Source organism: Balearica regulorum, chromosome 29 (assembly GCF_011004875.1).
Source record: "Balearica regulorum gibbericeps isolate bBalReg1 chromosome 29, bBalReg1.pri, whole genome shotgun sequence".
NCBI lineage: Eukaryota > Metazoa > Chordata > Aves > Gruiformes > Gruidae > Balearica > Balearica regulorum.
Window position 1 is genome coordinate 1,323,303 of NC_046212.1, and position 15,475 is coordinate 1,338,777.

The following is a 15,475-nucleotide window of genomic DNA, read 5'->3' on the forward strand; positions in this document are numbered from 1 at the left end:
GGCTGGATGCGGCTCTGGCTCAGTGGGACGCGGCCGGTGAAGTGGAAGTGTCCCCGTGATGCCAGGGGGGTTTGGGGGAGAGCGATGGGAAGGGAGGACCGAGATGTGGGTTAACGCTGGTGATGGGGCGACGATGGCCGGGCCCCCTCTGGGATGCAGGCAGGGAGGAAAAGCCAAAGCCTGTGGCCAGTGGGGTCCGCACCCCTGTGCGGGGGGCGAGGGCCTCCACGCCGTCCTGCCGGGCGCTCCCCGTCCGCCCCTGCTTGGATCGCTCCCCCAGTCCTGTGATTCTGAGTCAGCCACGCAGGCGCCAGCCAAGACCTGCTTTTTGGGGAATTCTTGCACATCCCTTTGCTGAAGCATTTCTCACCCAAGCAGGGCTGCGCGCGTGTGCGTGGCTGCCGCCCCCTCCCCTTGTCAGAGGGGTGAATCAGGGCTGGGGGGTGCAGAGGGAGGGAGGGCGCTGGTCCAGGCAGCGTGACTCAGGCAGCCCCATCTCAGAGGCAGAGCGCAGCCCTCGCCTGCCCCATCCGCCCCTCTGCCAGCCCCTGTGCACCTTTTTAGGTGGTTTTTCACTCAGCACAGAAACCTCTCTCACCAGCTGGCGTGCGGGCGCCCAGGAGCCGGGTTGGAGGGTGCAGGACCTGGCTGGACCAGGAGCCCTGACTTTGCCCCGGCCATGCTGCCGGCTCTGGCACGTTGGGCGGTGTGGCAGGAGCCCTGTGCGGGCCTTTGGCTCGGCTGGTTTGATGCTCTGGCTGTTTCCACTTGTTTTTACGAGATGCATCACGCTGGGTGGTGGCCGCGGGCGCCGTGGCCTCGCCCTTCCGGAGGGGAGGGCGGTTGGTCACCAGCTGGCCATGACTGCTGGCAGGATGTCCCTGTCCCTGGAGCCATGGCCTTGACACGAAACGCTCAGTGGAGATGTGTGAGCTGCCCTGCATAACTCAGGGACTTGGGGTTCTGGTTTGTGCTCAGGCAGGGCACCCCCAAACCACTGGGTGCTCATTATTGGGGTCTCATCGAAACCCAGGCAGTGCTCCGTGGTGCTACAGCAGGGAAGGGTTCAATATCATCAGGCTGAACCCTGTGGGCAGGGGGAGCGCGGGGTGTTGCAAAATGTCCTGGCTTGATTCATGTTTTCCCTCCCTCTGTGCGCCCAAGCTTCTGCGCTGGTTAATAATTCAGCAGCGTCTGGCCCTGCTCCTCTGGGGCTGTCTGGGTCCCGATGTCCTCGGGGTGGCCGGGCTGTGGGGCCACTGCTCTTGCTCCCATCCCGTCCCTCCTCTGCCTTGCCCGTGCCCATTGTGAAGCTGAACTGCGGTGCTGGCACTGTGGTGCTGCTGTGGATTCTTGAGGGGCACTAACCAAAAGGATAGGCCTCTAAAGCACTTGGCATCTCCTGGAGCCTCTGGGAGCTGCAGTCCCTCACCCTGGCCTTTGGTCTGGGGCCAGGAGGCACGGGGGAGGAACAGCGCTGAGCACTGACCTGCTTGCAAGGAGGGAATTCAGGTGCATTGGGTTTATCCAATTTAACAGGCTTTCACTGGTTTAATTAAATACTTAAACGTTGCGTGCCAGATGCTGTTTCTCACCTGCTTCAGGGCTCGGGGTGTCCTTGTGGCTCTGGGATTAGCGCTGCCTGCTCTGCCTGCATTGCCTCGCCCGAGCAGGGCTCTGCCTGCAGCCCCCAGCTGCTGCGGTCCCTGCCTGCGCTGCCGCGAGCGTGGGCTTGGCACACGTTTGCCATCCTGATACTGCGGTTTGAGCCTCTTCCCTTTCTGTGCTCCTCAGCTCTCCAGGCACCAGCTTTGCCTCCTCCCTCCTCCAGCACCATCCTGCAGAGCCTTCTCCCTGCTTGAGCTAGCGTTCCCACGGGATGCTTTCCTGTGATGTCTCCAGCAGCGCTGCTGTTTGCATCTGGGCTGCCTGGGCGGTGGCAGGTCCCGTCTCCCTCGGGAGGAGAGGAGGGATTGCTGTGTCAATCCACGCGAGGTGACCAGGGCCAGGTGCCTGGTGCAGTGCAGATCCTTTGTGGCTCGCGTGGCCTCGCTCCTCAGCTACATTTGTGCTTGAGATGCCTGGGGAGCTCTCAGAGACCCTGTGTGTAGGCACGTGTGGGGCTCCTGACTCCCTCCCTGCCTAACCTCTCCTCACCCTCCCTCTCCCATGGCCTAGATGTCGAGCAGATGGCTATTGATTGGCTCACGGGCAACTTCTACTTCGTGGATGACATTGATGACAGGATCTTTGTCTGCAACAAGAATGGAGTCACCTGCGTCACGCTGCTGGACCTGGAGCTGTACAACCCCAAGGGGATAGCGCTGGACCCAGCTATGGGGTAAGAGTTGTGCTTGGGGGTGGGAGGGCTCAGTGTTGCTGCCTGGACCTGCACTGTGGGGTGGCAGGGATGCTGCGGGAGAAGTGACTCGCGTGCCTGCAAGGGCCCCTCTGGGCTTTAGCACTGGGTGAATCGCAGCATTTTCTTTCCCTCAGCTGACATCGGGGCCATGTGCTGTAGGGTAGTTGTGGCAACAGTGTTTTAAGCAGCCCGTTGGCACCAGCCTGTTTTGGAAGACATGAAGCTTTGCACCGACTTTCAGGAACTGAAACAGTCAGATACTTGCGTGGACTGAGCAGCTCCCCATGTGCCTGTTTGTACGGGGTGCTGTGGTCGGATGGCAACTCTCAGGCAGCCACCTTTTGCAAAATCCCGTGCATGGGGAAGCTGTTATGCTGAGTCATTGGAGCAGCTCAGGGTGTGCGCGGCCAGCTGCTGGACCCTGGGAGCGGGGAGCTGGCGTGGCTGAGACCACAGTGGGCAGAGCAGAACAGCGTGCAAGATCCCACTGGGCGCTTTCTGTGAGCACGGTCCGGCCGCAGGGCCTGTGTGCAGGGGAAATCCCACTGCCTGGCAGGGAAGTCTGAAGTCTGTCAGCGTGCGAGCATGGTCTCCCTAACCTGACGGCACTCTCCGTCCGAGGGTGCTCACCTGTATGTGTTGCAGGGTCTCAGTGAAACCAGTAAAGAGGATGTCTCCCCCCTCACCTGCTGCTTTCCAGCTGGGTGCTTTTATCTTTGCCTGAATGAAGAGAGCTGATGTTATTGGACAGAAATTCTGAAGTATTTTTTATAAATAAATAAGTACTGCATAGCAGCCTGGAGAGAGACTCTGGTCTCTAACAGGGAGGGTGCAGACAAGCCCCACAGGTTGCTGAGTTAAAGCCTCCTGGGCTCTGCAGTGCAGACCCAGCACAGCCTGGGTGCTCAGGGCAGTGGTGCTGAGCCCCGGCTCTGAGCTGTGCCTTGTCTGGGAAGCGCTGTGCCAAGAGCTGCTGCCACAGGCAGGACAGCTCTCAGGTGCACGGCACCGAGGCAGATGTGTCAGTTTGGTGGAGGGCCCTGGACCTCTTCCTGGTGACACCAGCAAATCTCTGTTCAAGCTTTTGTCTGCCTCTCTCAGCATCTCTGCCCGGGTTGCTGCGGCTCCTCCATCGTGCCTGGCAGCCGGTGCAGGCAGGTGCTGCCAGCCCTTGGCACATCTGGGCTGCGCAGGCAGCGACAAGCTTCCCTGGTCCGGCCCTGGCTGGGAGCTGGTGTCGTGGACCCCAGCCACCCCCGTGCTCACAGGGACAAGCCCGTGTCCGCAGGCGTGAGCGTGTGCCGTCTGTGTGTCTGCATCCTCTCTCTCTCTGGGTTGAACGTGACATCCAGGCTCTGAGCTCCTGTGTTTGCCCTTCTCACACAGCAAAGTGTTCTTCACCGACTACGGGCAGATCCCCAAGGTGGAGCGCTGTGACATGGATGGGCAGAACCGCACCAAGCTGGTGGACAGCAAGATTGTCTTTCCCCACGGCATCACCTTGGACTTGGTGAACCGGCTGGTGTACTGGGCTGATGCCTACCTGGACTATATCGAGGTGGTGGACTATGAGGGCAAGAACAGACACACCATCATCCAGGGCATCCTGGTGAGCGGGGCCAGGGGGAGGTTGGGGCCGGGGGGGGGCCTTATGGCAGAGTGTGCTAGAGGCATGTCTGAACTTAGCTTGCTGCGAGGCACTGGTCTGCAGGCTTGGCTTTGCTGGTCCAGCAAAGAAAAGGTGTGAGCTGCTGAACACCCGCCAGTCCTGCCAAGACCAATCTCATGCCCTGAATGAGGCAGGGGTGAGAGCCATAGGGTGGGATCAGGGGCTTCACGTACCTGGCAGCCGGGGTTCTCATGTCTCCTAAATTCCTTGTGGATGCCCACATGGTGCCTTCCAGATTGAACACCTCTATGGGCTCACCGTCTTCGAGAACTACCTCTACGCCACCAACTCTGACAATGCCAACGCCCAGCAGAAAACCAGTGTCATCCGGGTCAACCGCTTCAACAGCACTGAGTACCAGGTGGTGACGCGGGTGGACAAGGGAGGAGCGCTGCACATCTACCACCAGCGGCGCCAGCCCACAGGTGGGACCCCGGCCTGGCAAAAGCAGCTTCTTGGACCCCAAAGGCTGGGTGGTGGTGGGGACAGGCTGCACTTTCTGAATTCCCTCTTCTGACTGGGCCAGACAACCAGACAGGTTCACTTGCCCAGGAGCCTCTGTCAGTAGCACCCTGCGGCCCTGAGGAGCCGTGCTCAGCCCTGCCAAAACACCTCCAGCTCTGCCATCCTCGCAGGTTCCCTGAGCCTGGGATGGCAGCGGGAGCCTCGCTGCGGGGGGTCGGGGGGGGGCGGCAGCAGAGCAGATGGCGCTGCCAGAGCCCGCCTGGGGGTGCCGAGTGGGCTTGAAATGCTCTGGCCCAGGGACAGGGACGGAGGAGCCAGCTGCCTGGCTGTGGTCCACAGGGATTGCCAGAGCTGCCGTCCCACTGCCAGTACTCCTCGGCCAGGGGCTCGCCTGGGATTCCTGCTCCCCAGGCAGCCACGGGACCGGCCTCTCGCTGGGCTGCTGTACACCCTGGGGTGCCCCCGGCCCCCACTATCGCTCCGTCTCCTCCTGCAAGAGATGTGGCAGCTGTCCCTGCGGGCCAGGCAGCTGCACCGCATGGTTGATCGATCACGTCTTGCTGGAGTGCGCAGGGACATTGGAGCAGATGTGGCATCCTGAAGTATTAATGGCTCCCTTTTGCAGTGCCACACGCTCTTGGTCCCTGCTGCCGGCGTGTTCACCCTTTGACTGGGGCCATGTGCTCCTGGGCACTGAGGGATTTCAAGGGAGTTGAAAGGCTTCAGAGCTGCAGGCGCCATCCCCTTCCCGCATCCGTCCCTGTCTGCCTGCTCTACCCCCGGCACCTTCCTGCAGTTAATCAATTTACTTATTTAAAATCCTCTTAGCGTCTGCAGCCTACTTGGCATTTTCCAGAATACAAAAATAATCAGGAGATTTCTGAGCGGTGAAGGAATGTGATTAAGGGGGCTCTCTGGGCTCGTGCTGGCTGTCCCTGTGCCGGGCCTCATCCTGCTGGCACTGTCTGCAGAACAGCAAGGTGGCCCCGCTCTTGCCATGGCCCATGAGGGATGGCGTGGCAGGACAGTGGCTGTAGCAGTGTGCTGCGACGCATCATGCCAGTTTCTGCTCCGCAGTTATCCTGCATCTTGGGCAGGTCCTTCCCCATCTCTGCATTGTCTGTCCTGTGCAATGCTCAGCCTCTGGCTGACTGGCCGGGACCTCTGGGGGGGAAGGAGCCCCCCTAAAGCCAGGAGAGCTGCAGTCATAGAATCCCATACTAGTTTGGGTTGGAAGGGACCTCAAAGCCCATCTAGTTCCACCCCCTGCCATGGGCAGGGACACCCTCTTCAAGGCCAGGTTGGATGGGGCTTTGGGCAACCTGGGCTAGTGCACTTCCAGGGAGCCAGGGACAGCCACAGCTTCTCTGGGCACCCTGTGCCAGGGCCTCCCCACCCTCACAGGGAAGAATTTCTGCCTCAGATCTCATCTCAATCTGCCCTCTTTTAGTTTAAACCCATCACCCATTGTCCTATCACTACGCTCCCTCTCCAGCTTTCCTGTGGTCAGGTTGGCAGCAACTATGAGACCATCTCCGCATCCCTGCGGTGGCAGACTAGTGTCCCCTGCCTGCTCGTGCTTCCTGGCTGGCGTGGACCTGTGGCTGGGCAGGACATGTCTGTGCTGCTCTGGTTGCCTCCAGCCGCTGGAGCCCCCACTCTGTGTTGCAGTGAGGAGCCATGCCTGCGAGCCAGATCAGTTTGGCAAGCCAGGAGGCTGCTCGGATATCTGCCTCCTTGGGAATAGCCACAAGACCCGAACCTGCCGGTGCCGCTCTGGGTTCAGCCTGGGCAGCGATGGGAAGTCCTGCAAAAGTGAGTCCTGGTCCTCCCCGGAGAGCGGTGGGGGGGAGAGCGAGGGGGCCGCTGGCCACCCCTCTCTGCAAGGGACCGGGGGGGGGGTGTGCAGAGGCGCTTGTGCCAGATGATTGGGAGCACACGGGGCAAGCACAGCTTTTCAATTCCTTCCTTCCTGGTGGCAAACACCCCTTTCCTTCCCAGCCTAAGCTGTGGGCTGCCTGCTGGGCTCTGTGGTCCCTGCTGGGTGCAGGGGCAGGTTGCTGCCTCCTCCTGGCCCCTGTGCCGTAACTGCGACCCTGTGAAAGCCACGATGCCACTTGCATCTGGCTGTCCACCCCCGGTGCCACGCTAGCCTGGCTGGTGGCAATGGCTCTCCCCATCTCTCTGCAGAGCCCGAGCACGAGCTGTTCCTGGTGTATGGGAAGGGGCGTCCGGGCATCATCCGTGGGATGGATATGGGAGCCAAGGTGCCGGATGAGCACATGATCCCCATCGAGAACCTCATGAACCCCCGAGCACTGGACTTCCACGCTGAGACCGGCTTCATCTATTTTGCTGACACCACCAGCTACCTCATCGGGCGCCAGAAGATTGACGGCACGGAGCGAGAGACCATCCTAAAGGATGGTGCGTGGCCAAGAGGCCCAGCCCCTCCCCAGCGTGGTCAGCCCCCAGGTTGCGGCAGCAGCAGCCATCAGCGCATTCCCTCATGTAATGATAGCGCTTCTGCCCTCTCCCTTGTGTCTTTGACCCTTAAAACTAAGGTTTGAAGCTGCTGTTTGGGTTTATCTGTAGACTGCTATTGAGAGACAGATACAGAGCACATGCCCCAGCAGAGGCAGGTGTGGGACCCCTGTCCCTGGATGTCCCCCTCCTGCCCAAGCTGGCCCACTCCGATCAAGTCAGGGTCCCTGGGTGGCCAATCCATCCCCATGCTGCCAGCTGAGTAGGTTTGCATTGCCTTGAGGCAAACCAGCCAAGGACACTCCCAAATTCAGCTTTCTCCGTCCCAGGCTCCCCTTGGCTGCGGTGCCTCTGGGGGAGCTGCCTGCGCTGGGGCAGGTTGTTGCCTGTCGGTTTGAGTCGGGATCGGGTGGTGCCGAATGCACTGTGAATCATACGGGGCTGTCGCTTCCACTTGTCATCTTCCTGCTGCCGCGCAGCCCTGGTGATGAGTCCCCACTCCTGCTTTTCCCCGAAGGTATCCACAACGTGGAAGGGATCGCTGTGGACTGGATGGGGAACAACCTGTACTGGACTGATGACGGCCCCAAAAAGACCATCAGCGTGGCTCGGCTGGAGAAGGCTGCCCAGACGCGGAAGACACTGATCGAGGGGAAGATGACCCACCCCCGAGCGATCGTGGTGGACCCCCTGAACGGGTGCGGGTGCCTGGGTGGGCAGGACTGGCTCGCAGGAGGGGACGGCCGCTCCTGCCTGCAGCAGGGACAGGCAGAGCTGGCGGCTGGGTCCCCAGCTCCGCATGGCTCACGGGTGCCCTGCTGTGGCTCCCGAGCTGTGACAGCGGGGTCAGACAGGACAGCAGCTCCGGCTGCGGTGACGGCAGCGGCTCTGAGCTGTGTGGCAGCTTCAGCATGGGCTCGGCGGCACTGGCGCAGCCGGGAGGACCATCGGGTTGTTGCGTTGGGCTGGGGCCTGTCTGTAGGCACAAGGCAGCAGGACCTTCCCGCTGCTTCTGTCAGCTGCTCTGTGAGCAGCCATGGAGTTCACACCTGGTTGGGTGGAGGCAGAGCTGGTCTTCAGACCAGCGGCGGGGTGGGCTCTGAGCCCATCTGCCTCTGTAACAGCTTAGCCTCTGTGGCAGGTGGATGTACTGGACGGACTGGGAGGAGGATCCCAAGGACAGCAAGAGGGGCAAGATCGAGAGAGCCTGGATGGACGGTTCGAACCGCAACATCTTCATCACCTCCAAGACCGTTCTGTGGCCCAACGGGCTCAGCCTGGACATCCCAGCCAAGATCCTCTACTGGGTGGATGCTTTCTATGACCGCATCGAGATGGTCTACCTCAATGGCACTGAGCGGAAGGCAAGTGGAGGCCTCACGGGCTCTCAGACGCTGATCGCCCCTAAGCTGGGGCTGTGGGCAGCTGGGGCATTGCCTTGGCTGACCGCATCTGCTGCGGGTCTGCTCAGTAGGTGGCTGGCCACGTTCAGCCACACTGCCCTGCTGCCAGTCCCCTCCTCTCCCTTTCCTCCATCCCTTGCCCTGTCACCACTGTGCAGGGTTTCCCCAGGCACCCATCCCAGCTAACAGCGAGCCTCTCTGCCTCCCTACGCCCACAGATCGTGTATGAGGGACCAGAGCTGAACCATGCCTTCGGGCTGTGCCATTACAGCAGCTTTCTCTTCTGGACCGAGTACCGCAGCGGCAGCATCTACCGGCTGGACCAGGCCTCCAAGGTGGTGAGCCTGCTCCGGAATGAGCGCCCGCCCATCTTCGAGATCCGGATGTATGATGCACAGCAGCAGCAAGGTGCTGGGGCTGCCTCTGCTTGGCACCACGGGGACCTCCTGTGCATGAGGGAATGGGGGGCTGGAAGAGGGATGGGACGGGGGGCTGAGGAAGTGCCCTGCCTAAGCAGCCCCCATCTCTTCTTGCTTCCTTTTGGCCATATCCCTGCCTGTCTGTCCATTTCCCATGCACCCTGTCTTTCTCTCTCTAAACCCTGCTACGGCTCATCCCCTGCCCTTCCAACCTTTCCTCTCTTTCTCCCTCTCCCTCTCTGCCAGGCTTCCTGGCTAGTTCAGCCACACTTTGTGTCTTCTGAGGGGTCCCCACTGCCTTGCACAGCCTGATGAACTGGGGTCTCCAACTGGGGAGCCTGTTGAGGGAGTCTGGGGGGCTGGGGGCACCCGGGGGCACCCAGGGGCACCCAGCAGCCCCCCCTGGGTCAGCAGGGTTCCCTGGGCATTGAAGTCCCCATCTCACCCCTGCTTTGCCTCCACAGTGGGCTCCAACAAGTGCCGCGTAAACAATGGCGGCTGCAGCAGCTTGTGCCTGGCCACCCCCCGGGGCCGTCAGTGTGCCTGTGCTGAGGACCAGATCCTGGGATCAGACTCTGTCACCTGCCAGGGTAGGCTGTCTTGGGGCCTGGCCCCTGGTGGGGACCCCCTTTCCCCCGGGGATGGGTGGGGACACGGGGTCTGCAGCTCTGCTCTGGCACATCAGCAGCGACGCTTCACGTGGTGGGGGCTGGCCCAAGGCTCAGGAGGTGGGTGCTCCTTGCACCCATGGGAGCCTGCAGACGAGTCACGTTGCCAGCTCTGGTTCCTCCTCTTGCACGATGACAGCAGGATGGCTGCCCGCCCAGGGAAGCGGGTGGAAATCCCTGTTGGGGATCGCTGTGCTGAAACAGTGCAGCCATGTCTGACGCTGCCCGCACAGTCGGGGTTGGTTTGCTCTGCTGTGAGCATGGGGTGGAGCCAGGTTTGGGCTTTGGAGCCCGGGCAGTACTGTGCTTTGCTAGCTTAAATGAGAGGGGTGAAGCTCTGCCTGCACAGCCCGTGCGTGCAGACTGAGCCAGGGTCTCTCCCCCTCAGTCATGGGCTGCAGTTTCTCATTTTGTGCTCAGGAGCAGGTGCACGTGAGCATGAGTGTCTGTGTACACTTGCAGGGGTGCTGGGCAGTTGTGTAGACATCCTGCCAGCCTGGGGACACAGGACTGTCCTCACTGCTGCCCTGCACTTGGTCACTTGGTTAAAATCATTCCTTCCTTTTGCTTTTCCCGTGCCAGCAAACCCGTCCTACATCCCCCCTCCGCAGTGCCAGCCCGGGGAGTTTGCCTGCAAGAACAATCGCTGCATCCAGGAGCGCTGGAAATGTGATGGGGACAACGACTGCCTGGACAACAGTGACGAAGCCCCTGAGCTCTGCCGTGCGTAGCTGTCTCCTGCACGGCGGGATAGCATTTTACATGCACCTGGGGCAGCAGGATTCGGGCTAAGCTTCCCCCAGATGTGGGGCCAGTGGCTGGGATGGGGTTAGGCAGCCAGGGCCCCTGTGTCCCCTCCCCAGCTCTAGGAGGGAAGAAGGCTCGAGGGGCTGAGGGGGAAAATGGTGATTAGGATGCTGGATACCCTGTTTGTCTGAGACTCCCTGCCCTTTTTTCTCAGTTTTTCTCTCCACCAGACATGGAGGAGGAATGGGGGTGGGATGGAGACAGGCAGGTCCTGAGCATGTGTCTCCCCTGCAGACCAGCACACCTGCCCCTCGGACCGTTTCAAGTGCAAGAACAACCGCTGCATCCCCAACCGCTGGCTCTGCGATGGGGACAATGACTGCGGGAACAATGAGGATGAGTCCAACTCCACCTGCTCAGGTGAGGAGCCTGCCTCATCTTCAGGGAACAGAGAGAGAGAGCTCACACTGCTGTGCTGAGCTGCAGCCTGCGCTGTTCCCTGCGCGCTGCAGGGCTGAGGCCAAGGTTTAGGGGCCTTGTACGTCCCTGCTGCCCACCTTGCAGCCAGTTTGACTTCTGCGCCTGTGCCTCGCAGGTTGTTCTGCGAGGAGAGGTTGTTCTGGGGAGGTTGTTCCCCACGTTTCCCCCAGCAAAGCAAGGCACCACCAGCTACTAAAGCTCTGTCTGTCTCTCCCTGGCCCAGCTCGGACCTGCTCCCCCAACCAGTTCTCCTGTGCCAGTGGGCGCTGCATCCCCATCTCCTGGACGTGTGACCTGGACGACGACTGCGGGGACCGCTCCGACGAGTCTGCCTCGTGCGGTGAGCTGGGGTGGGGAGCACTGGGAGCACAGGGCCTTTTGGGGGAGTGCCGGTCCTCATCCCAGTGTGGGGCAGAGGCGCCGGTGGGACCGGGTGTGAGGATTGGGGCACAGGGTGTCTCCCCAATGCTGATCATACCTCTGCCTTCTCCGCAGCCTACCCGACCTGCTTCCCCTTGACACAGTTCACCTGCAACAACGGGCGCTGCATAAACATCAACTGGCGGTGTGACAATGGTAAGGACCACGGCCCCGCAGCTGCCAAGGCAGGCATAGCCAGGGACGGCGAGATCAGACGCAGGGGTGCCAGCCTGGCACGGGGCAGGGAGCCACTTCTCAGCCTTGTGCTACACAGCAGAGCCCAGGCCCTGAAGGGAGGAGGCGTTAGCTGAGGCTGTAAGCACGTCCCGCAACACTGAGACCTGCATTTTCCTTGGCTGCCCTTGGGGGAGCGGGTGTTGGAGGACCAGCCTGGCAGGGATCATTTCAGCAGATCTTGGCATTCTTTGCAAGGTGGCCAAAACTCTGCCCCAGTGCTTGGGATGAGTGTGGAGTGGCCTGTGCTGCTGGCAGGGCTGAGCCAGGTCCTGGAGCCCCAGGGAAGGCAGAAGAGGCTCCCTGTGAGCTCAGGTCTGGCCTCGGATCTGTTTCCAGGGCTAGGCCTGGGAGAGAGGGTTTGCTTTCCTTCCGCACAGGTTTATTTTAGTCTTCCTAGCAGCTCTGCATCGTTAGGTTTAATTAGTGGCTTCAGAGCAGACGAGGCACGTTCAGAGCTGCAGAGTGCACGTGCTGGTGCAGGGGGTTAACAGGGAGCTGCGGGTGCAGGGCTCTCCCTGGGGTCTTCCTGAGTAAGTGGCCTCTTCCTCCTGGGGCAGCCCCACCTCTGAGCTGTCCCTGCCAAGGGATGGTCTCTTTTCCTGGGGATCCACCAGTCTGGCAGCCAGATGCTCACAAAAGCGATGGTCTTGGCGTGGAGCACCTCTGTGCAGCTGAGAGCCTCTCCAGGCACCCATGGGGCAGGAGCTGCAGTGACCAAAGGCTCTCCCAGCGCCCTCCACTGCTTCTGGTCTCGCCTCCCAGGCCTCTCATTGTGCCTGCACAGCCTCTCTGTGTCCCTCTCCATGTCAATGTTCAAGTCCCGGCGTCGACATGTTTTTGTGCCGCTCTCTGTGCGTGTGCCGTGTTGTGTTGTTTTGTTTGTCATTGTGCCCACTCTCCTGTCTGGTTGGTTCTGTGTTTCAGAAAAAGATTGTGGGGATGGCTCTGACGAAAAGAACTGTCCAAAGCCTACCGGTTAGTGCATAGATCAACATGCACCAGACCCCCAACCTGGCCCCATGCAACCCCCAAACCTGCCCCCTCCAGAGTGCTGCAAGCCCCGTGGGCTGCTTTTCCAGACACTGGCAATGCCCCCCGCGGTCTCTGGCAAATCCCCCTGCTCTCTGGCAATGCTGCCAGCACTCCCAGCAGCAAGAGGGATGTGAGGGTGCCAGGGAGCGAAGCAGCCGTGCCTCCCAGCTCACCAAGGGGAGTTGCTCAGGAAGCTCCTGTTGGTGGAGCCTGGAGAGATTGAGGCCTGCGGCTGCAGGAGCCAGGCTGCTGGTGAAGCTCCGCGGCAGCAGTCAGTGCCACTGTCCGTCCCCGTGCCTGTCATGAGCTGCCTTGTGGGGGGGGAGACGGAGGCACAGGGAGGCACAAGGCCCTTTACCAAGCTCAGGCAGGGTGTCTGCAGTGGAGCAGAGCCCATGGTGGTTCCAGCAAGCCAGGCAAGCCCCGTGCCAGCGCCAGCAGGGCAGGCGGAGGGGCTACATTGCCAGTGTCGCAGCACCGCCAGGCTAAGGCTCCCCCTGCCCGGCAGCGGGCGGCGGGGTTTCCTCCAGGCAAGCTGACACCCCCCAATTGGCCGTACCAGCCCATCTCCCCATGGATGTGCCCCATAAAGATGTGCACTGTCCCCCCAGCTCCGCTCCCCCTCCGGAGTGGAGCGGCCCCTTTGGCGCTGGGCGCCCTCCCAGCCTCCCCAGGTACATGGCTGATCTATGCAGTTTCTGTGTTTCATTTTCTTTGTGTACTGCTGGTGCTGTGGCTGTGCCTGGCGAGCGTGTGGGGGGCGGGAGGGCCGGGGGCCGGGGGCTCTCCATTCAGCCCGGCCTCTCCTGCGGGGGTCCCGCCACCAGCGCCAAGGGGCTGCCCGTTGCCCCGCGTCCTGTCTGCTGGCGTGGTCCGTCTGATCCCTGTCGCTCCCCGCTTCCCCCAGCTGTCTTCTCTGGCGGGGGGTCTCTGCCTTCCTCCCTCCTGCCGTGCCTCCGCCAGCCCTCCTGGCCGGCTGGCTGGGCGCTCTCTGAGCTCCTTCCCGTTCCCCTTCTCTCTCCAGACAATGACTGTGGGGACAACAGCGACGAGGCAGGCTGCAGCCACTCCTGCTCCAGCAACCAGTTCAAGTGCAACAGCGGGCGCTGCATCCCTGTGCACTGGACCTGCGACGGGGACAACGACTGCGGGGACTACAGCGATGAGACTCACGCCAACTGCACCAACCAGGGTGAGCCCCAGGTCACAGCGGGGCCAGGCTGCCTCTGTGCTGCTGCTGAGTGTCCTCCCTGGGGGGACCCAGCTCCTGCCCTGGGGGAGGGAGTGAGTGGGCGATGGGGTAGGTGAGCACAGCAGATGGACTCTCCTGGGCATCAGCTCTGCTCTGAGCCCACCTGGTTCCCAGCTGCCCGGGGTGAAGGCAGTGACTGGGGGCATGTGCCCTCCCACCAGCCACGCGCCCACCCGGGGGCTGCCACACTGACGAGTTCCAGTGCCGGCTGGACGGGCTCTGCATCCCCATGCGCTGGCGCTGCGACGGTGACACCGACTGCATGGACTCCAGTGACGAGAAGAACTGTGAGGGGGTCACTCATGTCTGTGACCCCAACGTCAAGTTTGGCTGCAAGGACTCAGGTGAGAGCAGGGGAGGGGGGAGACCGCTGGACTGGGACCCACCTCGGCTCAGTGGGGATGGGGACAGGGGAGGCAGTGGGGGGACACCAGGTCCAGGGCAGCCAGGCCCCCAAGTGCCTGAAATAACATCTCCTCAGCATCTGCCCCCTCCTCGCTCCCCTCTCGGCAGCCCGTTGCATCAGCAAGGCCTGGGTCTGTGACGGGGACAGCGACTGTGAGGACAACTCGGACGAGGAGAACTGTGAGTCGCTGGTGTGCAAACCTCCCTCCCACACCTGCGCCAACAACACCTCCATCTGCCTCCCCCCTGAGAAACTCTGTGACGGCTCTGACGACTGTGGGGATGGCTCCGACGAGGGCGAGCTTTGTGGTGAGTGCAGAGCTGGATGCTGGAACACAGGGTCTCCCCTGGCCAGGAGCGGGATGAGGACCTGACGAGTGCATCCTCTCCCCTCAGACCAGTGCTCCCTGAACAATGGCGGCTGCAGTCACAACTGCACCGTGGCCCCTGGCGAGGGCATCGTCTGCTCCTGTCCCCTGGGGATGGAGCTGGGCTCGGACAACAAGACCTGCCAGATCCAGAGCTACTGTGCCAAGCACCTCAAATGCAGCCAGAAGTGCGAGCAGGACAAGTACAACGTCAAGTGCTCCTGCTACGAGGGCTGGATGCTGGAGCCCGATGGCGAGAGCTGCCGGAGCCTGGGTGTGTGCGGTGGGCTGCAGGGGCTGGCAGCTGCCAGCGATGGGGGTGTCCCTCTGCCCTCAGAGGCAGCAGCAGTGGAGCTGAGGACCGTGCTGATGGGCATGGCCAGGTCCTGGGCTGGGATCTGCCTGCTGACGGTGGGCCCCTTGCTGTGCCCACCTGGCACGAGCCGCCCTTTATGGCGCAGGGCTGTGGGTGATCCCGCGGCTGGGGCCAGGAGCCAGGGACACCTTCCACCCATGGGTGTGGGGCGGTCATTGGTCCTACGCAGCCCCTGCCAATCATCCCTGCCTTGTCTGTGCCCTGCTTCTGACCCTGCCTTACTTTCCCCAGACCCCTTCAAGCCGTTCATCATCTTCTCCAACCGCCATGAGATCCGACGCATTGACCTGCACCGGGGTGACTATAGCGTCCTGGTCCCCGGGCTGCGCAACACCATCGCCTTGGACTTCCACCTCAACCAGAGCTCGCTATACTGGACCGACGTGGTGGAGGACAAAATCTACAGGGGAAAGCTGCTTGAGAATGGGGGTGTGTAGCCCCAGGGGCATGGAGCAAGCTGGCAGGGGCCAGATGAGTGGGAAGGTGGGGGTGCGGTTCTGGGATAGGGTGCTGGCACCCCGCAGTGGTGTGGCCACTGGAGTGATCTCATTCTGCTCTCCAAAGTTGCTTATTTTGTAGGAGTTAATTAGAATTCCCAGCACTGCCCTAATGGTAATTGCAGCCCAGCAGCTGGGAGCACAAAGCCAGGCCCCCTCCCCATCAGTGCTGCAGGAGGCAGGAGGTGCTG

The 15,475-nt window shown here is 61.7% G+C and overlaps 1 protein-coding gene across 1 annotated transcript in view; it reads left to right on the forward strand.

Moving 5' to 3' along the window:
• The window catches only part of LRP1 (LDL receptor related protein 1), an 89,441-nt gene that overhangs the window by 40,728 nt on the left and 33,238 nt on the right, over positions 1-15,475 (forward strand). Inside the window, exons 7-25 of the mRNA XM_075737689.1 lie at positions 2,179-2,341; positions 3,749-3,971; positions 4,267-4,456; positions 6,168-6,311; positions 6,687-6,923; positions 7,498-7,678; positions 8,122-8,344; positions 8,602-8,791; positions 9,267-9,392; positions 10,053-10,193; positions 10,512-10,637; positions 10,921-11,037; positions 11,193-11,273; positions 12,279-12,329; positions 13,411-13,578; positions 13,800-13,982; positions 14,152-14,352; positions 14,440-14,685; positions 15,019-15,216. Coding sequence (XP_075593804.1) covers positions 2,179-2,341; positions 3,749-3,971; positions 4,267-4,456; positions 6,168-6,311; positions 6,687-6,923; positions 7,498-7,678; positions 8,122-8,344; positions 8,602-8,791; positions 9,267-9,392; positions 10,053-10,193; positions 10,512-10,637; positions 10,921-11,037; positions 11,193-11,273; positions 12,279-12,329; positions 13,411-13,578; positions 13,800-13,982; positions 14,152-14,352; positions 14,440-14,685; positions 15,019-15,216 — 3,189 coding nt within the window. The remainder of the gene's footprint in view (positions 1-2,178; positions 2,342-3,748; positions 3,972-4,266; positions 4,457-6,167; positions 6,312-6,686; positions 6,924-7,497; positions 7,679-8,121; positions 8,345-8,601; positions 8,792-9,266; positions 9,393-10,052; positions 10,194-10,511; positions 10,638-10,920; positions 11,038-11,192; positions 11,274-12,278; positions 12,330-13,410; positions 13,579-13,799; positions 13,983-14,151; positions 14,353-14,439; positions 14,686-15,018; positions 15,217-15,475) is intronic.